At 45.6% G+C, this 23,303-nt stretch overlaps 1 protein-coding gene across 1 annotated transcript in view; it reads right to left on the bottom strand.

The window, feature by feature from the left end:
* The window catches only part of CSMD2 (CUB and Sushi multiple domains 2), a 634,343-nt gene that overhangs the window by 212,131 nt on the left and 398,909 nt on the right, over window positions 1–23,303 (bottom strand). The window contains exons 13-14 of the mRNA XM_019657596.1: window positions 10,199–10,525; window positions 6,016–6,210 (exon numbers count right to left, since the gene is read on the bottom strand). Coding sequence (XP_019513141.1) covers window positions 6,016–6,210; window positions 10,199–10,525 — 522 coding nt within the window. The remainder of the gene's footprint in view (window positions 1–6,015; window positions 6,211–10,198; window positions 10,526–23,303) is intronic.

Genomic DNA, 23,303 nt, shown 5'->3' with positions numbered 1-23,303 from the left:
GAGACACTGGGTGTCATAACTGAATGGTGTGCCCTCAGTTCTTGGGTTGAAGTACTGACTCTAATGTGCCTGTTTTTGGAGATGAGGGCCTTTACAGAAGGTAATGAAGGTTAAGTGAGGTCATAAGGGTGTGGGCCCCCTTCCAATGGGTCTGGTATCTTTATAAGAAGAGGAAGAGGCACAAAAGGACACACACTTACAGAGGAAGGGCCATGTGAGGACACAGCAAGACAGATGGACACAGCCATCTGCCAATCAAGGGGAGAGCCTTCAGGAGAAACAAACCCTGCCGGCACCTTGATCTTGGACTTGCAGTCCCCAGAACTGGGAGGAAACAAAATTCTGTTGTTTAAGCCACCCAGTCTGTGGTGTTTTGTTATGGTGGCAAACAATGATGACTATGTCGGGCTCCTGATGAGGGGCTGGTGTCCCTGTGACGGACGGCCCATCTCTCCTGACCTCTGATGCTAAAGTTATGCCAGGCAGGGGCAACTGGGAATGGTGACACAACAGAATGACCCACAGAAGGTAATTTACGCATGCCTTTCCTCTTCCTGCATCCTCACAACGGCCCAGAAGGTGGGTACTGGTAGTAGCCTCATTTCACAGGTGAGAAAGCAGGTACAAAGAAGTTAGGCGACTGGTCCAGAAACACAGCTAGGGAGTGGCAGAGCCAGGGTGTAAACCTGGGTGGTCTGGCTCCAGAGTCTGCATCTCTAACCACTGCGGGTGGGCTAGGGAATGCCGACCCTCATCACTGCCCTCAAAGGGGCTTTAGGGGACTGTGTCCAGTGTGAATGACCAGAGGGAGTATGAGGTTTTCCCTCTGGCCTTCTGCTCCCTCCAGCCCTGCTTTCCCACCCATCTCCCATTATTCTGTGGTAGAAGGAAAGGAGAATGAACTTGGGAGTCAGACGGACCTCACTGGGTGATTAAAATGATGGCTCTGGAATCAGAATGTCTGGGGTTGAATCCTGACTCTCCCATTCACTTAGCTGTGTGATCTTGGGCAAGTTACTTAACCACTCTGCGCTCCAGTTTCCTCATCTGTGAAGTGAGGATAATAACAGTACCTGCCTCAAAGGGTTGTCAGGAGGATTCAACAGGACAGAGTACATAAAGCACTTGGCCTAGTATTTAGCACATAGTAACTGCTCAATTAATTACTAGCTGTGTGACCTCAGGCAAGTCAGGTCACCTCACTAGCTCGCAGAGTTCTTATGTATAAAGCATGATAATACCTTTCTCCAAGAGTGACAAGAAGATTAAATAGGGTAACGTTAGATACTCAATAACTATCCTTACTTCTTTTTTTTTATTAGTTTCAGGTATACAAAACAATGTAATAGTTAGACATTTACACCTTTCACAAAGTGATAACCTCCCCTCCCCCAATCTACTACCCCTCTGACATCGTATATAGCTGTTACAACTTCATTGACTCTGTTCCCTATGCTGTACTCCACATCCTGTGACTAAATTATAGTTGACATACAACATTATTCAGCTTCAGCTTCAGGTATACAATGCAGTGGTCAGGCATCTACACTGTCCATGAAGTGGTCTCCCTAATAAGACAAGTGCCCATCTGACACCCTACAAAATCTTTACATTATTGATTATATTCCCCAAACTGTCTTTCGTATCCCCATGGCAATACTGCGGCTACCAATTTGTGCTTTCTAACCCCTCACCTTCTCCCTCAGCCCGACCCTTACTTCTTCCTTGGAGGCCTAAGTGGGCTACAGGCACCACTTAGATTCCTCTTGCAGGAGTGGGGAGAATTGACCTTTTTCCTTTCTTATAGGACTTTTTAATTTTCTGATGATAAGAGTAACACATTTGGTATAGAACAGAGAAATAAATGCGGATGTCATCATACCATACTAGTCAACCATTTTCCTCTGGGGAGTGGAATTGGGAAGTGAACATTTCCACCTTGAGCTTTATTGTACTTGTATATGATTTAAATTTTTTTACAACCACCGAGTATTACTTTAAAAATGAAAATACATAGTCACTGTAGATAACTTATCTCCTTTTTTATAACGTATTTCTTATAAGCAATATATTGTTTTAAAAATCCAGTTCGAGTCTTTGTCTTTTAATAGAGAGTTTAATTGCCTTTATTGTCATAACTGATATGTTTGTCTTCCTGCTGTCATTTTGTTTTATGCTGACAATTTCTGACACTTCTAAGTGGTGTCCCGTCGTTGTCTTTTGCGATAGACAATATGTTGCCTTTTGTTTTAATTTTCTACTGGGATATGGAAAGTAGAAAACCTGCTCTTCATCCTATCTGTGGATGCTTTCAAATCTTTCATAAACTTGTTTGAAATGACATTCTCTCTAGTGATATAATTAAAAAACAACAACACAGTAATAGTGTAGCCAAGAGCCTGGGTTGAATTCTGGCTCTGTCACTTATAAGCTGGGAGGACTCTGGGCAAGTGACTTAACCTCTCTGTGTCCCAGTGGGGACAGTAACTACACCTACTTCCTAGACTGCTGCATGGCTGAAATGAGCAAGTAGAATGCTTGTCAAAGTAGGATATAATTAATCGGTTCTTTCTTAGAGAAAAGGAAGAGATGAATGTGGTGGGAGATGACCAGGCAGTCCTTTGTATAACAGATGCCTTCGCTACCTGGAGGTCTTAGGAAATTTCTGATTTTAAACATAGGATCCCTTCCGTCCTCTGTTCTCTAGATCAGGGCTCAGCACATGACAGCCCAGGGACCAAATCCGGCCCATCCATTTATTTGTTGTCTGGGGTTGTTTTCTCATAACGATGGCAGAGCTGAGGAGAGACCTCATGGCCCACAAAGCCGGAAACGCTTCCCAGCTGGCCCTTTAAGAAAAGTTTGCTGGCTTCTGCCTTCGATTGGCCAGATGATCATCCTTCTTTCTAAATTTAGGAGAAGAAGCCATTTTCTCCCTTGTCCCATTACAGCCTCTCAAAAGCTAAGTGGCTCTTAGCATATATTAAAAGATTTTTAAAAAGACCATTAGCTCCTGTACTTAATTGTCCACAAGGTGGGGATACTTAATCAAAAACAAAACTGGAAAATTGAAAAAGACAAAGATGCTGATTACAAAGCAGGGTTCTCCCCAGGCTGGGACATAAGGGGCGAAAGGGGCCATGGAGGGGCCATAGGCCCACGGGTGTCTCTACCTGGCCTGCTCACAGTCTGGGATTGGCCACACGAGGCGACAACTCTCACTCTGCCCTGCTGATGTGCTGCTCCCCAGGTCCCCAAAAACCAGGCTGGCAGCAAACGCCCATCACTCTGAGAAAACCGAGCCGGCTTGTCCCTGTGCCAAGTCAGGGGCGCTCCAACAGGCTGCCCCCTAGTTTTGGCTGCCTACTGTCCTCCCAGGGACAGAACGAATGAGACAGTTTTAATTTGAAAATGAGGACTTTGCCTATGAAATAGTGAGCTGTGTCAAGGCCATTAATGAAGGTTGGATTCTCTGCTGCATTCATACACGGTCTTGCATGTCTCACTGCGCTGGTAGAACGGTGGTCTGGGAACGCCTGCAGGAGGTTAGCAGTGGACGAAAGAGGATCCTGCAGTAGTTACCGAGTCCTGATACCTCTTCAGGGGCGTCAACTCCATTGGGACTGAGCCCTCACAGCCTCAGGGGTACTGGGGCCTGGGCTTCTGCCCCGGGAGTGGGGAGAATCTTGGTGGGGAGATAGGACCAGGTCCGTGGAACCGGTAAAGAAAAATGTTACGCACTTGGTGGACCAAGTGTTCCATACAGTGGTCCGGTCAGTGGCCAATGAAGAAAAGGAATTAGGAGAAAGGAGGGATCAGGTGAGTGAGAGACCGCAGGGAAGTGTCCTGGACAAGATGGATGAATGTGAGGAAAACCGGAGAAGTCAGGGGAGATTGATGAGCATGAGGGAGCATGAGGGGCCGGACTGAGGAAAGGTGCATGACCGCCGAATGACAACCTGCAGACCCTGGGCTCCGCGTGGCTGCTTTGCAGAGTCATCTGCTTATCTGCTAACAACATCATCATACACGCACGATTATCCCACTGCTGCCAATGAGGGGGTGACCTAATCTACCATCCACAGCGGGGAGGAGGTGAAGCTACGAGTTTCATTTTATTTTTCTAATACTCATGTAATTTCCAAAAGTGCTCACTCCGCTGGGGAAAAATGGCACGTGGGGTTGTGTGGACCTCATGATGGGACTTTGGAGGGCAGAGAGTAGTCAGTTGATGTCATGATTGGGGCACCTGGAAGGACAGAAACGCACCACTTGACCCCAAGTGAAGCAGTACTCATCGGATTGGTCTGATAAGGAAATGGTGAAAATTCGGGTAAACTAACGCTCACAGACAACACACCTGGAGTGCTGCCTCTGCCAGACCCTGCTCTAAGAGCGGTGCCTGTTCATGGGAGCCCCATAAGGGGGTTCCCAGTATTAACCACACTTTACAGATGGGGCAAATGACAGGTCAACTACTGAGAGCACAGCTAACACTTTTGAGTACTTACTTTATGTCAGGAACTGCCCTTCATATACCCATCTTATTATTATCACCCCTACCCTCTTTCATATGAAAAAACACAGGCTCAGAGGGAAAAGGTGACCTGCCGGGATTCCAGCCGAGGCCGCTCTGCCTCGAAAGCCCACAGACCCTCTGCCAGTGCACTGTTCTCTCAGTCCCTCCTCTCCTCCTTTCCACCTGTCAGCTCTGGGGCACACCCCTAAGGCACACCCCCTCTGTGTTCTCCTGTCCTTCCCACCTGCCAGCCAGGGTGCTCAGGTTTGGGTTTGGGGGCAGGGTACGCAGAGCGGTCTCTTAGGTCTCCACCTCTGTCCATCAAGTGAGTGGAGAAGAAGAAGCTGTCTGGCTCTCAAAAGGACAGAACCTCAGCCTGACCTCCTCGGACACCGTCACTGCCTCCAAGAGCCTGTGGGATCCGCTCTCCTCATCCATTACTCACAAATATTTACTGAGGGTCTATCCTGTGCTTGGCACCCAGACTGGATATGATCCTGCCCTCAAGAAGCTTCATCTGTGTTTTAAACGCCTGCAGCTGGGTGGCACAGGTGGCTGCTCTCTGAAATTGAGTCACCACCTGTTCCGGATGGCAAGGCAGGATCGAGGAGACGCCATAATAACATTGTGCTTGCTCCCAGCTGTGTTTCTTCTGGCGGGTCTGCCCTTCGTCTCCTGGACACTGACCACAAGGATAACAAAGCAGCACTTCACAAGGCCACAAAGGCCAAGCCTGGGAGATGTCCCAGGGCACTGGGGAAATTCAGCATGTGGAGAAGGAAAGCGAGGCAGGCAGCCTGGAGACGCGAGAACTCATGGCACTGCCAGCGCTGCTCTGGGCCCATGGAGCCCCCTGGGCAGGCACTGCAAGCTGGGCGCTAACGGCTGTGATATCGAGAGTTCCCAGTTGAAACAGGTGTTTTTGATACCTGACAGTCTAGAACTAGTGTGTTACAGTTTAATCTCCAGTTACAATTCAAATTTCTTCCTTCCTTCCTTCCTTCCTTCCTTCCTTCCTTCCTTCCTTCCTTCCTTCCTTCCTTCCTTTTTTTTTAAATTGGGGAACAGTATGTTTTTCCAGGACCCATCAGCTCCAAGTTAAGTAGTTGTCTCAATCTAGTTGTGGAGGGCATGGGGATCGAACCGGCGACCTTGGTGTTATGAGCACTGCGCTCTAACCAACTGAGCTATCCGGCTGCCCCGACTCCAAGTCAAGTAGTTGTTTCATTCTAGTTGTGGAGGGCGCATCTCAGTGGCCTATGTGGGGATTGAACCGGTAACCTTGGTGTTATGAGCACTGCACTCAAACCGAGGTATCCGGCCACCCCACAATTCAGATTTCTATGCAAATTGTACTATAAAGGCCCTGCGATTCCAGTGTGAGGGCGAGAGGGTGGCAATGCGGAAATGGGCCATCGAGGTTCAGGCCACCCGTTCCACCGCTCAGCCTCTCCCACCAGCAGCCGTGGCCCCCAGCCCCGCAGGCAGGCACGTACCTTCACACCGCAGCACGGCGCTGTTCCAGACCACGCTGCCCTCCTTCAGGATGCAGGTGATGGTCTCTGAGCCCTGCGTCCCGAGGAAGCCTTCATCACAGAGGAAGGAGATGGAACTCCCTAGCTGGAGGCTGTCACCAAACCGTTTGCCATTTACAGGCACGCCGGGATCTGGGCACTCGTTGTGTCGGAAGGCTGTGGGGATGGGGGTCAAGGACATGATTAGGCAGAGATGGTGTGCAGATGACCCCCAAAGAATATCGGCCTCATTATGATGGTGAATGCTAGACCTCCACCGCTTCCCCAATAACCCGCCAGATACCCTAGAACCAGGGACTGATGTGCCATGTCGGGCATCCAACAGGTCATCGTTATACTTGCTCCGCCTTTCTGAGCACCTGAGCCGATTTCGTTCTAACGCACATTTGTAGATCAGGCAGCACGCTAAGTAGTTCTCATGTTAGCTCATTTACATGATATAATGATTCCATGAAGGAGATATTATTACCCCAGTTTGCAAATGAGGAAACGGAAGCATAAGGAGCAGATCTGTTTCTTCATTGTCAAACGGATCCCACGCTTTCTTAACTTCGCACTCTTGATGGGATCAGTTACATTGCAGGTAAGCTGGGCTCCAAATCCTGTGACACTAATAGACACCGAGCATCATAGAGGAGGTGCCCCGGAGTCAACCCTGTCTGAAGCCATTTCCTTCACTCGCTTGCCTCTGTCAGGCTGCCTCTCACTCTCCCAGGCAATTGATAATGCGGTAGCGGGGTAGGGAGGAAAGAGTTGGAACCCTTTCGGGTTTAATCGAGCTTTGCCTCTTGTTAGTTACATGGTTCTGGGCAACTTATGTAATCTGGCTGAGCCTCTGTTTCCTGACCTATAAAATGAGATCATATTTCAATGGCAGGGTCATTCTGGGATAGAAATAAAATAAAAATGGATATGAATAGGCAAGTGGAGAATGTTTGCAACAGCTCCTGATAGATGGTAAGTGCCCCTGAAGTCTGGGTTCCCTTCCTCCTTCCCGTTCCCGCTCCATGTCCGCCAAACACATCCCCAGCCTTCCTCCCTCAGGGGTGCCAAAGTTCTCACACTCAAGTCTCAGAAGCCACCCCGTGTTGGCAATTTTGCTGTTTGAAGGACGGTGGTTTTGCAGTGGACCCAGGTTCCCTGGCTGTACGGGCAAGTGCCACTTTAAGGAACTCAGTTTCTAAGCCTCTGACATTCCCTAGTGATGAAAACACTTGCACAGGCAGAAGCAGGAGCCGCCCTGGAGGCTGCTGGGTATTGCTGCAGGCAAGTCGCTTGCAAACCTGGTGATCCTTCTTACTGAAGGAGAGCTGTGCGGGCATCTGACATGGAGATGGTTGTGATGACAACACCCTCCCCTCTGAAATTCAAAGCCTAGGTCAGCCCAGACTTCAGTCTCCCAACCTTTCTTCATTAGGAACCATGACCATGAGGCTGTCCTCATGACATTTAGAAACATGGAGTGGGAAGAAAAGTGGCGCTTGAAGCCAGAAGTCCAGGCGATTGTCTACTGAAAACTGTATCAGTCACACACACACACACACACACACACACACACACACACACACACTCACACTCACACTCACACATGTACATGTGTACACATACATGTATACATGTGTAGACAGACACACACACATATGCACAGAAAAGGGATATGGGGCTATTTTCAACATCTGGGAGCAACAGCTCTAAGTCAAGAGTTTAAATAGCACCCAGTTCTACCTGGGTACCCTTTCAAACCTCAGTTTCCTGGTGTGTGAAAAACGATAGATCTTCACTTAGGAAGTTTTTGGTGTGAGGTCAGCAGTGATGACTGCAGAGTGCTCACACAGTAGGTGCTCAGTAAACAGGAGCTATTATCATCACTGTTGAAGATGCTCCCAGTGGAAGAAGGGTTAGGTTACCTCTAAGGAGCTCAAGGGGTGGAAACGGGGTCTCTGGTCCTGGTTACAGGGACACAGATTTCAAGTCATCGTAAGGGGAAGCACCAAGTGCTCTCTCGCTATGGAGGCAGCTGCCTGGGAGGTGAGCTCCCCAACACCAGGCAGACTCTAGCTCAGCCCAGCTGATCATCAGTTGGGATGTGACCTTGGAGATGCAGACCCTACAGGGGAGAGGACACTAGTTTCTGGACACTTGTCTGTGAACTATTGTTTCACTATCTGCATCAGAACCACCTCAGAAGCCTGTAAAAAATGTAGATTCCAGGGCCTGGGTCCTTAGAGATTCTGATTCATCAGCCCTAGGATGAAGGGGCCTAGACTTAAAAAAATGATTCCTATGTATCCATCCAACTGTCTATGTGTAGATGCGCAGAAAAATATCTGATGCCTGTGACATGTTGGCCAGAATCATTCCTGGGTGGGGGGTTCTGGGTGGCAGTTTGCGCTGCGTCTTTGGCCTGCCCTGTTGTTTTGAGTATTTGCGTATTGGATATGGATCATTTTTACAAGGTGGAGAAGTCTTGGAGAGAAATGCGAGGTAAGAGTTTGGTCCTCAGGTCAGGGCCCCTGCCTTCTGCCTCTTCCTCCCGAGGACGCAGCAGTTGCCCCTTTCCTGGAAAGTGGGGACTTACTAGGATGTGCTTTTCCTAGGTGACTGTGAGCACCCATTTGTGCCGTAGGTGACCCATTGGTGTCCACACCTACTTGGACCCTGCAGAGGTCTCCGCAGTCACCATCCTGGACAAGTGGGCTTCCCTGTGTACTTTTACTCTTTCTCTCCCCACCAGGGAAGAAAGACATTGAGCCATTCATAGACCTTCCCGTTCAGTAAACATTTACTGATCCTTACCAAGTACCAGACCCTGTGTGGGCAGAGGGGAGGGGAAGGTAAGTGATACGTTTCCCCACCTTTCCTCGTGGTCTCGTGCGGAAGCAGGGATGAGGACAGATAAGTTAAAAGCTAGAGCTGCGTGGAAGAGAGAACTGGGCTGTTTCCTCCTGCCCGGAGATGCAAGGAACAGGAATGCCCTCCCTGGAGGGGGCGTGCCTTGAGAAGGCTGATTGTTTCTAGCAAGTCTGGGGTCCTGAGAAGGGTGCTGAGGGGCGTGTCAGGGAAGGGCTTTAGTTTGGGTGGTCCCTTGGAATCTGAGGTCCCCAGTGGCCCACCATTTGGTATTCAGTTCAACTAGACCCCAGGGACAGGTGGGACAAGGAGGCACGACTTCTATGCCAAGGATGGGGGAGGGGAGGTTGGGGGGAGGTCAGTTCTGTCAAAAGGCACCAGGGACACCAGCTGTGTGTGTGTTTGTGTCTGGGGGGTGGAGCCTGAACTTGCATTTCACAAGCAGCCTCTTGGAAAGGATCTGGTTAACCGCTTGGGCAGACCTAGCTTTAACCCCATTTGACTATTTGCCAAGGTCGCAGGGTCTACAGCTTATTATCACCTGATAAGCCCCCTTGCTGCCTTTGGCAGCTTGCTATTTTCGGTCTCCAAGCTTCTGCCCCCACCCCTACACTGACTATAACCCCATGAGACACAGAGGTGAAAAGAGTCATCGACGCCGAGCTTCAGGTTGCTTCTAGAAGGGGCCCAGGATTGAAACTGGAGGTGACAACATTTGGAGCGTGGCCTTGAGAGGGCCAATGAGAAAGGGCCCCAAGAGCTGGCTCAAAGAAGCCTCACAGCCAAACAGAAACGCTGCTCCAGACTTTTATTTCTGCTTTGACTGTGGGAATGGGAACCCGGCAAAGTCAGGTGTGAGCAGCCCCGGTGGAACACTTGAAGTCAGCAGTAAGTGGGCGTTCAAGGCCTTGGGAGAGCACACCAGAGGAGGATCAGAAACTGAGAGGATGACATGCTTGCTCTCCCTGGGCCCTTCCCGGTGCTAGCTGGGCCTGCTAGGAGGCGGGGGATGGGAGAAAGAAGTGAGGTCCCAGGCTCCTTTTACATTCAATTTCACACCTATAGGGAATAAATGCCCAAGAGAGAGACCCCACAGAAGAGCGTACCCTGCTCAGCAGCCAGCGCTTTATGCCTTTCCTGCTCATGCTGGAGCTGCAGGCCTGGGCACTACAGCCCTGCAAAGCCCCACAACTGGCCCAACCTTGCACATCAACTCTTGCACGGGGCACCCTCGGCCATCCTCGGAGCCCCACGCTTGGAAGGATGGTCAGCTGGGGACAGAGGGAGGACTCACTGGTAAAGGTGATGTTGAAGCCTCTCTTCCCTGTAGAGTGGTCAGTCTGGAACTCGAGGCGGGCCACATGGCCGCTGCTGGTGATGGAGGAGGGGAGCTGGTTTCCTGAGAAGGTGCCGAGGACTGGGGCCTCGGCGGTGGCCCCGTCCTTGATGACCAGGAAGTCAAACTGAGGCTCCACGTCAATGTCGTTGAAGGCCAGGTGGATACGGCTCTCCGGCCGGGCCAGGATGAGCCAGACACAGTGGAGGTGGTTGCCGTAGTCCTCTGGGTAGTTGGGCGACAGGACGATCCCAGACGGACTGGTGAAGTTGAAGAAGCAGGAAACTGGAAGAGAAGAGCAGGGGAGGTCAGTAAGCGTCCCCGGCATGCTGCCTGGGCCACTGCGGGCTGGCAGGGGAGCGTTTCCTTAGTCCAAAGAGCAACAGAGAGGAAGGGTGACACAAGAGACGGGCCGGACTGGCTGGGCTCTGAGCTCTGGGTGGGACACATGCTGGGTTCCATGCTGGGCATGGCTCTGGGCAGGGTCCCTCTGGCACACTGCGGACACGGCGGAGTCACTCTTGTCTTGGCCCTTTCTCCCTCGTTCAGTGTGCTCGCCCCAGGCAGTGTCTCGTGCTCCTGGTCCCTGGCGTTGTGGGAACAAGCCTCACTCAAGCTTAAGTGCAGTCACAGCCCCTATTTCCCTTCAGCTGGTGGTGTTGCCCCGGTGGGGCGGGGGGGACCAGGGTGGAGATAGTTTCTCTCCTTTAAACATTTTGGGTGGAGATTTTGACAACCTCAAAGCTACAAAACTATGCCAAGGAGGTGCTGGGTAAGCACCATTTTTTAGAGACCAAAGCTTTGGAAGAAACTGGGGGAGAAGGGCCGGCCGAGTGGCTCAGTTGGTTAAGAGCTCGCTCAAGAGTGTGAGCTCTGAGCAACAGCGGTTCGAGTCCAGCCCAAGCTGAGCAGCCGCTGAGCTGCCAACAGGTAGCAGGATGGCTCAGCTAAAAAAAAAAAAAAAAGAAACTGGGGGAGAGAGGTGACAGTGCCCTGCCCACATCCTGTTAGCTCTCTTACTCTACCCTAAGGCTCCACTTTTCTAAAAATCCTTATTTGAAACCCTTTTCATGCCAGTGACTAACAGACCCTGGAGCGAGCGAGGTACAGGCAAGGAAAGTGCTGTAGGTGGAAAAAACCAACAAACGCTAAACCAAAATTAAATAGAAAAATAACAGAATGGAAAAAAAATTTGCAACAAATATGCGAAAGGGCAAATACTAGTATTGAATTAGAGCTTTTTTAATTGTGTAAGAACATCATCAAGATGAGCAAAGAGTATGCTCAGAGAATGCATATGAGAGAAAATAGAATTAATAGGAAAACACAGTCCATTACACTGGAAAAAAATAAAGAAAAAAAATACTGCTGAGGCTTCACAGAAACTCATATGTATTTATTGCTAGTTGGAGTGTAAAGTTGATATAATCCTTTTGGAAGGGAGTATATCAATTCTTATCAACAGCCAAAAAAACTATTAAAATATTCTGGCTCAGTAATCTCTAGGAATTAATTCAAAAGAAAAAGAGCCACACGGACACAGATATTTATAGTGACATAATTTTACTAGAGAAAAAATGTAAACAATCTATATTCAGCTCAATAATGTGAGGTATATTATAGCTTTTAATGTGAAGCTGTTTGAATGCAATTATTAAAGTGATAAATATGACCTTGTAGAAAGAAGAATATTAAACATATTTTAGGTAAAATGGTAGATTTAATTACATGTATACTTTTGATTATAGCTATTGAATATTTGTTTATATATGGATAAAGACTGGACATGAGCCCCCAAATAAAAATTGTACTAGAGTAATAGGTTTCTGAGTGATAATTGTTCAAAATGTAAGCAATATTTAACTTTTTGACTGCAAAAATAATCCAGGCTCATTCTAAACATTTTTACTATATAATTAAATATTTGACTTAATTATAATGAAGCTAAGGTAAAAAATAATAATAAAATCATGTCTGGAAAAAAAGAAAAACACAAAACAAAGGAATTTTTTGACTCCTTGAGTTTCTCATTCCTCTCTCTGACTCCACCCATCTTCTCCTTTTCTGCATTAGGTTCAACCTGCTATGCAAAGCCCTCCCAATCCAAGTCAGCAAAGAACCTGGTCCCCAGACACATTCCACAGTCAATCTTACCCCTTATGATCTCTGTATTTTCTTATAAGTATAGAAAGAGTTTAAGCCAAGGGGAGAGAGGACATGAAAAAGCTTTCAGGCAACACAGACAGAGTTAATAGTAATCATTATTATACATTATTGGGGGCTTACTAAGTGTGGGCACTGTTCTTAGCACTTTCATCAATTACTCAATTTAACTGTCACAATAACACTGTGAGGTAGGTACTGGTATTAACCCCATTTAAAGATGAAGACACTGAGGCACACAGAGGTTAAGCAACTTGCCAGGGTCACGATACCAGTAAACGGTAACAGCAAATACAAATCTATGCAAATTCATGCAAATTAAAACCCATATGACTCCAGGGGCCACACTCTTAGCTGCCCCTCAAAGCTGTCTCCCAGTACTGCTAGTACTGCTCACCAGGCCCAAGTCTAACAGTGGGGTCCTTGGGGTTATTCTTAGAACTTGCTGAAGATCCATCTATTGACCCCAACCATTACATATACACTGAATTGGGGGGCTCTAGGCTGGACACGGATGCCCTCATACAGCTATCCCATCTCCACCTTTGTGGTCATCCAGCTGGGAGCATAATATAAATAATGAGGAACTGTAACCTAACAGAGCCAACGGCCTTGAAGACAGAAGGGGAAAAAATTACGTGGCCCGCCTACTAGAACAAGATCATAGCAAACCGAAGACAAAGAAAAGTGCTACAATTTCAGAGGGAAGATCATAACAGGTACTGTAGCATGTGAACAAATGGATTTGCTGCAGAGTTGAATTTAATTAACATTACACGAGTCCCCACCCTCATTCCATCACTCTATCACTTGATTCTTTTTTCTTTTCCAGTGTTGCCATGTTGTAAAGCTCCAGGGACACCACTTTGAGGAGGTACATATGGCACCTCTAATTATCACTCTCTAAAATTATCTTGTTCATTTGTTTGTTTATGGTCTGTCCCTCTTTCTCCCTGACACACACACACACACACACACACACACACACACACACACACACACACACATACTCCACAAGAGCAGAGATTCTGTCCGATTCCTCTGAATTCTTAAGGGCTCCCACAATCCCTGGCATGCTGTAGGTGCTCAATCAATATTTGCTGAATGAATTAATGAGTATTTAATGGTTGATGGCATCTGAAAAGACGATGAGATGAACACGTGGGAGGTGCTTCACATCCCCATCCCGTTCCAAGACCCAACCAACAGAACTGACCACAGTCTGTAAACATAGGTGGATACCTGTAGCAGCTCTGGAAGCTAAGGAAAAATACTGTGCCATGATCCTCAATGCATTTCTCTTAGACACAGTACAGATCTGTCCCTATTTAATGTAGAAAAGAAAAGAGTATGACCTAGCCAAGTTGTTAAGGACCAAGACAACAGCTCCCAATATCAAAGATCTCAAAAATATATTATTCACATAACACTCATAGAAAGCCACCTGAAGATATTTTCTACAGAACCAAGAGATGAATCAAAATGAAGGACTCAAGTATGGAAACGTTATCATTAATAAAAAATAAAAAATAAAAAATAAAAAAAAAACATTGGCAACAAGCAAATAAACCATATAGTAAATAATCTAAAGAATTCCTATAAACATAGTTATAAAACAGAATGCAAGCGTAATAATTATTATTCTTTGGCTCTTTGACTAGCCCATAGTGCCAGGCCCAAGATATTGCGAACTTGCCCTCTAGGCGTACCCGGGCGGGGTTTTAGTCCTGGCCAGATCCCACAAAAAAGTAAAAATATAAACTGTATTAAGGGAGCTGTGAGGGGCCGGAGCTGGACAGAAAGGTGCACCCGATGAGCAGAGATGTGAAAAAAGGAGTGGTATTCATTCAGGCAAGGCTGGGAAGAGCACGCTGGGCAGAAGGGACTGTTTATGGGAAAGCGCCATCGCTATGAAAATGAGAAACCAGAGACCGGTAACCACAGACGGGCCTCCCTTCTCCCCAGGAAAGTGCTCCGTGCCTTCCCTGAGAACAAGTGGACTTTTGTGCAATGCCACCGCTTCACTGGCTCAACCCAATGAGAGCAGACACTTAAGACAGCTTCGATTTGTGTTTATGTTTGTTACAATCTTAAACATGTGGTAGGAGTCTTGGAATCCTAAAATACACAACTCTTGTTGCCTTTTCTCAAATACTGCCATTGCAAAGTTAAAAAGTGCAGGAGGGTGCTTGAGAATTCTCTTCTTGGGGATGCTGTGTGGTGGTACGAAGTTGGGTGAATACAATCTTCGGTTAGGGATAAAAATGGAAGTGATATATTTCCACTGTAGAGAGAGTAGGCTGTGCCACTTGAGTGTGTTGAAACAGGTCTCGGGATCCTTCTGCCTGCTGTGCAGTCTGTGTTTACAGGAAGACCAAAAGAGTACCTGCCCAGAGCACTGGATCTCCTACCCTTGGAGGTTGCAGAAAAGAACAAGGGTCTTAGAATCCACTGCCACCAAGTTCAATTCCTGGCTGTGTCTTATACCAGCTGGGTGACTCTGGGCAAATTGCTTAATCTCTCTGAGCACATGTTTCTTATCTGTAAAGTAAGGTTAATAATTTCTAAGTGCTGGCTTATTTTGAAAACTGTAAATAATGTACATAAAACTCAGAGTGTGCTCAGTACACATAGGGATAGCATGATCAATATCATAGTTTTTTTCTTTATTTTCTATTCTGGTGAAAATTTTTTTATCTTTAATCTTAGAACAGACGGAACCATTATGTGTTTCACAATCCACAGCAGATTGTGTACTTTTGACAATACTATCATATTTCTGACAAAAGCAAAAACAAAAACAAAAACAAAAATTATTATTCTTTGGAAGAGAAGGTATTAGATATCACTCCTGCCCAAGCCCCGGGGTAAAATATTGCAGATTATATTGACATAAAGAGTAAAGTGGGGGGCTGGCCGAGTGGCGCGATGGTTAAGAACTCGCTTGGGACGCCAGAGGGCCCCGGTTCAGATCCCACATATGAGGGCCAGTGACATTGCTCTCTACAGCTAAGATGCTGAACAACAGCTCAACCTGGAGCTGGGCTGCCATGAGTCGCCGGCGATGGCATAGGCTGCAGTCCCTGTGGCGGTGGGTTGCCATGGGCTATCGTATGTAGCCAGCAGCCAGCGTGAGAGGCCAGCAGCTGCAGTGAGCGGCCGTCCAGAGGCCGCGACTGATCTGCCTCACCTGGGAAGAGCGCAATGATGGTGCCAACTTGGGTCAGTGAAGCAACGTCCTCCACAACTAGACTGAAGAACAAAACGACAGCAACTTGTCTGTTCCCCTTCCCCCAATTCCCCAGCACTGTTCCCATCCCTCCAATCCCCCAATAAAAATCTTAAAAAAAAAAAGAGTAAAGTGGGAGCAAGGAGATATGCTAATTTCCTCATCTTGCAAGAAATTCTATTATATGGCTTCTATGGTTAATTTGAGAACTGTAAGTTAAAGCAAGTTTTTTTTAAAAAAAAGATTTTATTGGGGAATTGGGAGAGGGGAACAGCATTGGGGAATCGAGGAAGGGGAACAGACAGTTGCTGTCCTTTTGTTCCTTAGTTTAGTTGTGGAAGATGTCGCTTCACTGGCCCATGTTGGTATTATCATTGCGCTCTTCCCAGGTGAGGCAGTCGCTTGCCGGCCATTGGACAGCTGCTCACGGAGGCTCATGGTAGCTAACGAAAGCGCACTCCAGCTGCCAGCCAGCCCGACTGCACCTACGTCGTCACCAGCGACTCATGGCAGCCCAGCTCCAGGTAGAGCTGCTGTTCACTATCTTAGCTATAGAGGGCGCAGCATCACTGGCCCATGTGGGATCTGAACTGGGGCTCTGCTGCTCAGAGCTGGCGTCCCAAGCCAACTCCCAACCAACGTTCCACTCAGCCAGCCCAAAAAGCAAGTTTTTGTAGCTGTTAGATGTAATTAGTAGTAGATTATAAATAGCTTATCTTCAAAATTACCAAAGGGGAAAAAGCATGGTGGTCAGTTTATCAAACAAACAAACAAACAAACAAACAAACAAACAACAAAATGAATTCAAAAGAAATAACAAGGAAGCATAAAAAGGGGAAGTGTAAAATAAGACACACACAAAAAAAGACAAAAAGTCATTTATAAGAATAAATGTATACAGGTTCACCCATCCTGGTAAAATATACCCTTCATTTTGGGACAGGAAACAAGGCTTAAACAGTGACTCAGAATAGTCAGAAATAAGGAAGTGGGCCAAGATAGCTTAGATGTCACATCAGGAGAGCGTAAAAATTTACCAATGGCCAGGCCATCGTAGGTTCTAAAAACTTCCCAGGTAATCCTATGTACAGCAGCCAGCATCTGAGAACTACTGGTGGAGGCAAATGCAAACTACAAAAAGAAGGATTTCAATATTAATATCAGACCCTTGGATGTTATAATATCACACCAAACTCTTGGATGATCTCTTTTTCAGGCCAAGAGTCCTCTGGATAGCTACCAAGAAACATTTCTTTTTGCACCAGAAAAAGATGGAGCTGAAAAACTGACACTAATAGAAAAAGAACATGGCCCCACAAAGCTGGGTTTTCCATCCCAAGAGAAAACTGAGACTTGCTGCAACAAGAACGGAAAAAGGGAGTGTGCATTGTCCTACAAAGGTCTATCTTATCGGCTCTGGAAAATTATGTTTGCATGTTACACTAGAATGTTTTTGTTAGAGACTAGACTTTGCTTCTCAGTGTACAAACGAGGGAAACAAAAAGTGTTGTGATTGGATCTCATCACTATTGATCACCCCAGTTAAAAGAGGTAGATGAGGTGCCTTTCCCGTTCTGAAGTAGTTTTCAGGTTGTGCAAATGGATCTTGATCTTGGATAAACCTTTAAATCAGAGGGCTTTCACATGGCTCAGACTTTTGAAAAATGATACTAGGTGGAAAACTCAAAAATAATACAGATGCATAATTATTGTGCATAATATCAGATTATTATTGAATATGATCTTGAGTAGATAATAAGAGCAGCTTGTTGTAAAACTTTCTTTTATTATCTTTTCTTCTGGTATTGTCACTGTTAGCTTCATTGCTTTCAAGATGATAATTTACCTGATGAAGCTAAACAAAATCCAAAGATATTTTAAAAATGGAGGATGCTCACATTCCAAAATGAAGATGTAACAGTTATGATACTTTATGCCCCAAAACACTGAACAAAGCAAAATGAACTATTTTAAAAAATACAAGAATTAGAAAAATATATACTCATCTGAAGTCAAAAGTAAATAAAGATAAAGAGGATCTGTAAAATACTATGAGTGTCCATGTGTTATATGAAACCCTAACTTCAAACAAGGAACATTACGTTGTATACAAGTGCCCACGGAATATTACAGAAATGGATTTCATATTAGGCTGCAAGAAAATCTCCATAAATTCCCCCACAAAGCAAAAACTGTTGGGATACATTTTCTGTTCACAGTGCAAATAAACTAGAAATCAACAATAAAAGAATACAGAAAAATCCTAATCACTTGAAAATTAATAAAACCTTTTTCCTAAATAAGTTCTTGAGTTCAAAGAGGAAACAAAAGCTGTCAATACAGACTGCTTATAATACTGATGATGATACTAGGCCAAAGCCATATTTAAGAGCAAATTCATAGCCTTACTCATTATTAAATGATAAAGAAATGAAGTGAAATGAGTGTTTAAAGTAAAAAAGTTACAAAGAGAATAACTAAATAAGCTTAAGGAGAGAAGGGAGAATAAACTTAGTAATGATAAAAGCAGAAGAAAATAACTGAAGAGACCAATAAAAGATAAACTTCCACTGGTCTACTGAAGAAATAAAAAAGAGAGAAGATATAGAAACAGAGATAGGATAATAAAGTTAAGGACATACGCCAATTATAAAAGAATAGTATGTATAATATACTAATAAATTTGAAATTTTGACAAAAATGGAGAATTTCCCAGGAAATTTTAAATTACCATAATTGTATGAAGGAAGAAAAAACCTGAGGAAACTGGAAAATATTTAGTATGTAGTTTCATGGCGAGAACTTTAAAAACAAAACAAAACAAAACTATAATAGTGATGCTATTTAAATTAATCTTGATACAAATACTCCCATAAAATAGTATGTGTGATACACATATTCACACCCACCTACTTACACACCAGCACACCCACAGTATTGAAAAAAAATCCTACATGCAAAGTGCTAATAAATCAAATTCAGCCCTAAAACAATAAACAAACATGACCTATATAATGAAAATAACACTTTACTGATAGGCAGAAAAGAAAATTTAAAAATGAGAGACAAACTATTACTATTTTCCTGGGTGATGAGTTCATATTAAGATGACAATTATCCTCAAGTCATTGCATAAATTTAACATAATTCCAGGCAAGACCCATATCATATTTTCCCCCCTGAAACTTAAAACAATGGTAAGATCCATCTGTTGGAATAAACAGGTGAAAATAGTCAAGCTCTCCTTGCAAGAGATGAGAAATAATAACATATGAGGTGCTAGTTGGCATTGCAAGAGCATCGTATGTCTTAACTCATTAACTCTCACAAACCTCTGAGGGTTATTTATTATCCCCAATTATCCCCAATTTACAGATGCAGAAACTGAGTCCAGGTTCAAGTAACCTGCCCACAGTTACACAGCATATAAGAGATGAGGCTGGCATATGAACCCATCTAACCTGGTTCCAGAGACCAAGTTCTCAGCCATGACACCTACTTTCTCCCAGTGGAAGGAGGGCTTGCCAACTCCTTCCTTTATAATATTAAAAAATATTATAAAGCTGTAATAACAAAATCTATATTGCATGCTTCAAATGAGAGGTCAACAGAACCAAAAAAGAAAATCCAGAAACAGACATGGACATCTAAAAATTTAGTCTATGATGAAGAAGGCTTTTCAAATTAGCAGGGGAAAGGTTGATTAATAGAGGATGCTTGGGCAAACGGCTAACCAGCTTGTGAAGAAATTAGTACCACACCTCCCTCACCTCTTCTACTGAAATAGAAGAAGAAAATACAGGGAATGTGTGCAGAAGAGGTGGGGAAAGGGCTTCTGCAGCATTATTCCAAAGTTAGAAATCATAAGGCAAATGATATTTTTAAGTACAGACAAGAAGAACATTTGGATTTCAAAAATCACCATAAGTAAAAGCTAAACAGCAAGGAACAAATGGAGAAAAAGTATTTGCAAGTGACTACAGTTCAATATTTACAATGTTTAACATGCAACGAACCACAATTCTGTACAAAGATAAACACCCTAAATAAAAATATGGGCTAAGGAAATTAAGAGGTGACTAACAAAAGAATAAAGTTGGTCCCTAAAGATGTGGGGGAAATGTACAGTCTTAATAGGAAACCCAAACTTCAAACAACAGAGCTATCGAGTTGGCAAAGACAAAAAAACACCACATGGAAACTTGCAAGAGAATGGAGAGAAACTGGCGGGGCAGATGGAGACAAAGCAGCCAACACGGAGGAGGAAAAACAGGAGTGGTTCCCAGAAGGAGGAAGGGCTATCTGTTCTGAAATACAGCTGAGCATCTGTGTGTGGAGAAGGCAGAAAAAACCCACTGGGTTTTAGCAACAAGAGGCTCATTAGTGACCGTGGTGAGGGCAGTTTCCAGGTGGTGTGGACACCAAGGTCAGAATGGATGGGGGGACAAGGGGCTGGGAGGCGAGGAATGGCCACAGCCAGGGGAGACGGGCTGTCAAAGAAGTCCGGATGTGGAAGAGGAGTATTAGAGAATGGGCAAGGAGATGTGAGGTGTGAAGAGAGATCTTTACTTCTAAGGCATCAGAGGCCTGAGAAGATGTAAATGTTGATAGGAAGGGCTTGGCAGAAGGGGAGAGGCTGAAAGGAGGATGAATTACATAAGGCGTGAGGCTCCCGGAGGGTGGGAGGTGAGGGAGAACCCATAGCAACATTTTTGAACCAGTGGGTTGCAGCCCATTCATGGCTGGTAGTGAAAGGGATGTGGTGGGTCCCGAGCTGGGTGCTAAAAGGAAAAAGAAAAAGAAAAACAGAAAAAAGAAAAACAAAAGGAAGACAATGGAAAATACGTGAGTGTGTTATAAGAAGGAAAGGTTAAGTACTGTTTGTGAACTGTGTGTTTCAATTATGTGTGAGTGTGTATGTGAGTGTGCACTGCGTTGCATTTCTAACTGTGAGTTTAAAGGTGCTTGAACGTCCCTGATCTAGAGCCTATAGACATTGTTACTATATAATAATTGTTATTATTATTATTATGTTTCAGCTGTACAAAACAATGCCATAGTTATGCTTTTCATCCCTCACAAAGTGACAAACCTCTCCCCCCAATCCACCGCCCCCACCCCCGATATCATACTTATCTATTACAATTCCCTTGACTCCACTCCCACACTGTACTCCACATCCCGTGACTATATATGTATTAAATTATAGTTGACATGTACTATGATTCAACGGCAGCTTCAGATGTACAGGGTTGGTTTTTGATGGGAGAGAGGGGTGAGCCTCTCTGTTGTAAAAGGTGGGAAGGTGAGAGGAAGGATGGGAACCGGGATGATCTGCAGGCTTGGTGTCTCTGGTATTTGGAAGTTGAAAATGTCGCCTGCAAGGTGGGAGACAAGGTCATTCTCAAGTGCAAGGTGAGGAGAGGGGGCGTTCACGGGTTGAAGAGTGGAGAATGCTTAGATAGCTTCCACGGAGAAGAGGATAGACTGACTTGAGAAACACAGATGGATTGGTAGGCATTGTGGCAGGCTCGACTGAGACTAGTGACCATGAATTTGTAGCAGCTCCAATTTGCTTGGCTGGGTGATTTTCTCCAGCAGTGCTCACCCAAGCAGGAGAGGCCCAATCAGATTGTTCTTGCTTCATTGTGTGTCTCCGGATGCGTAAATTGAGGCAGCCTTGCTGATTAATGCTATAGCTGAGCTGGAAGCAGAGGCTTTACAAACCCACCCTTGAATTCCTTTCACCTCTTCCTGCCCAGAAGCTCGGGTGTATGTTAATTTTCACCTGAATTATCGTAACATCATCTCTGGCACTGGAGCTGGTGGAAATTATCTTTTACCTTCACGGGGCCCCGAGGAAGCTGTATGAGGCTTTTAAGGTCACATGCGTGAGGGGTGAAACTGGCCACCCGGCAGAGCTCATCCTTATTATAAATAAGATTATGTTAAGGTTCGGTTCTCTCTGAGGAGAATACTGAGGATACCTTCTAGAAACTCATATACATTCCAAAAGGAGTGTCAGGGATAAACGGAAAATGCTGGCTCTGTATTTCCTAAGCACATTTGTTATGTCCTCTTATTGCATTACATACTTAATGTAATCCAATCCAATAGCCGTGATTATGCTTAAGTTTTGGCATTGCTATTTTTGGGGGGTGGGGCGTCCAATCCCCACTGCCCAGACAGGCATTATTTGGGCGCTGGTGTCCTGAGTTAGATTAGCAGGGCATTCAACAGAGCTGATCCCTGCCTCATTCCTGAAACACCTTCACTCTGTGTTCCGGGATTCCATCTGTCTTTCCACAATAGCTGCCCCTTTGCAGTCATTTGAAAGCTTTCCCCCTGACTTTTACAATGTAAGAAGATGACCCGGAAAGGGTTGGCTTCAGGTCATCTTGTTCCATTACATATTCTCTCTAGAGCACCACACCCCACACAAGACTCCTATGTGTATACCTCCAGGACAGACCTTTTCTCTGAGCTCCAGACCTTTGTATCCAATGGCCTTTGATACGTCTCCACTAAACTCAAGTACTAATGGAACACCTGCTGGGTGCCAGTCACTGCTCTAGATATGGGTAGGCAACCAACAAGACAGATACACAAGTCCTCAGCCCCTCACAAAGTTTGCATTCTAAGAGGTGACAAAGAACATAAGACAGGGCAAAGGGAAAAGAGTGACTGGAGTGGGGGTGGCCTACTCTCCAATAAGGGGGTCAGAGATGGCCTGTCTGAAGAGGGGCCCGTTGACAAGGAACCCAGCCATCCTAAGGGAAGATCACTCCAGGTGGAGGGAATTGCAGGTGCAAAGGCCCTGAGGTGGGGATGAGCTGGGTGTACCTGAAGGACAGAGGGAGGCCCACGTGGCAGAAGCAAGGCGAGCCATGGAGCTAGGAACAAGAGAGGAACTGGAGGGGATGGCAAAGTCTTTTCGACCATGAGGAGTCTGGATTTTATCACAGCAATTACACTAAATATGTCCAAAACAGAACTCGTTGGCTCCTTCTCAAAGCTGGGTCTCCTAGACTCTAGATCTGGAATGCTCCCTCGCCTCAGTGAATGAGTCAGCCCTGTAGTCGCCGAGTTACAGGCTTCCCCTCAGCCCTCTTCTCACCCCCGCAACTGCTCCTCACCTTGATATCGCTGCCTCCCAGATCAATACTAGTAGCCCAGGCCCGCCTGCATGTTTCAGACTTGGTATGAAAGTGATGTACATCTCTATTGGCGATTCCACTGGCACCTCGAAAGTGTGTCCAAAATGAAATACTTGATCTATTTTCCTAAACCTCCTTCAATCCTTATCTCCATGAATGACAATGCCCAGTTGCCTAGGCAAAATGTATCAGTTCTTTCTCCCTCTCCCATAGCCAATCAGTAACTAACTTCTGTCAATTTTATCTCTTCAATATCTCTTGGGCTCGTCTCATCCTCATCACGCCCCGATTAAATTGAGGCCCTCTTCCTATTGCAATAATCTATCTGGTTTCTATTTTTATTTATTTTAAAAAGATTTTTATTGGGGAATTGGGGGATGGGAACAGCGCTGGGGAATTGGGGGAAGGGGAACAGACAAGCTGCTGTCCTTTTGCTCTTCAGTCTAGTTGTGGAGGACGTTGCTTCACTGGCCCAAGTTGGCACCATCATTGCGCTCTTCCTGGGCGAGGCAGA

This window comes from Hipposideros armiger, unplaced genomic scaffold (assembly GCF_001890085.2).
Source record: "Hipposideros armiger isolate ML-2016 unplaced genomic scaffold, ASM189008v1 scaffold_10, whole genome shotgun sequence".
Classification (NCBI taxonomy): domain Eukaryota; kingdom Metazoa; phylum Chordata; class Mammalia; order Chiroptera; family Hipposideridae; genus Hipposideros; species Hipposideros armiger.
Note: the sequence above shows the minus strand (reverse complement) of the source record. Positions and strands in the feature narration are given on the sequence as shown.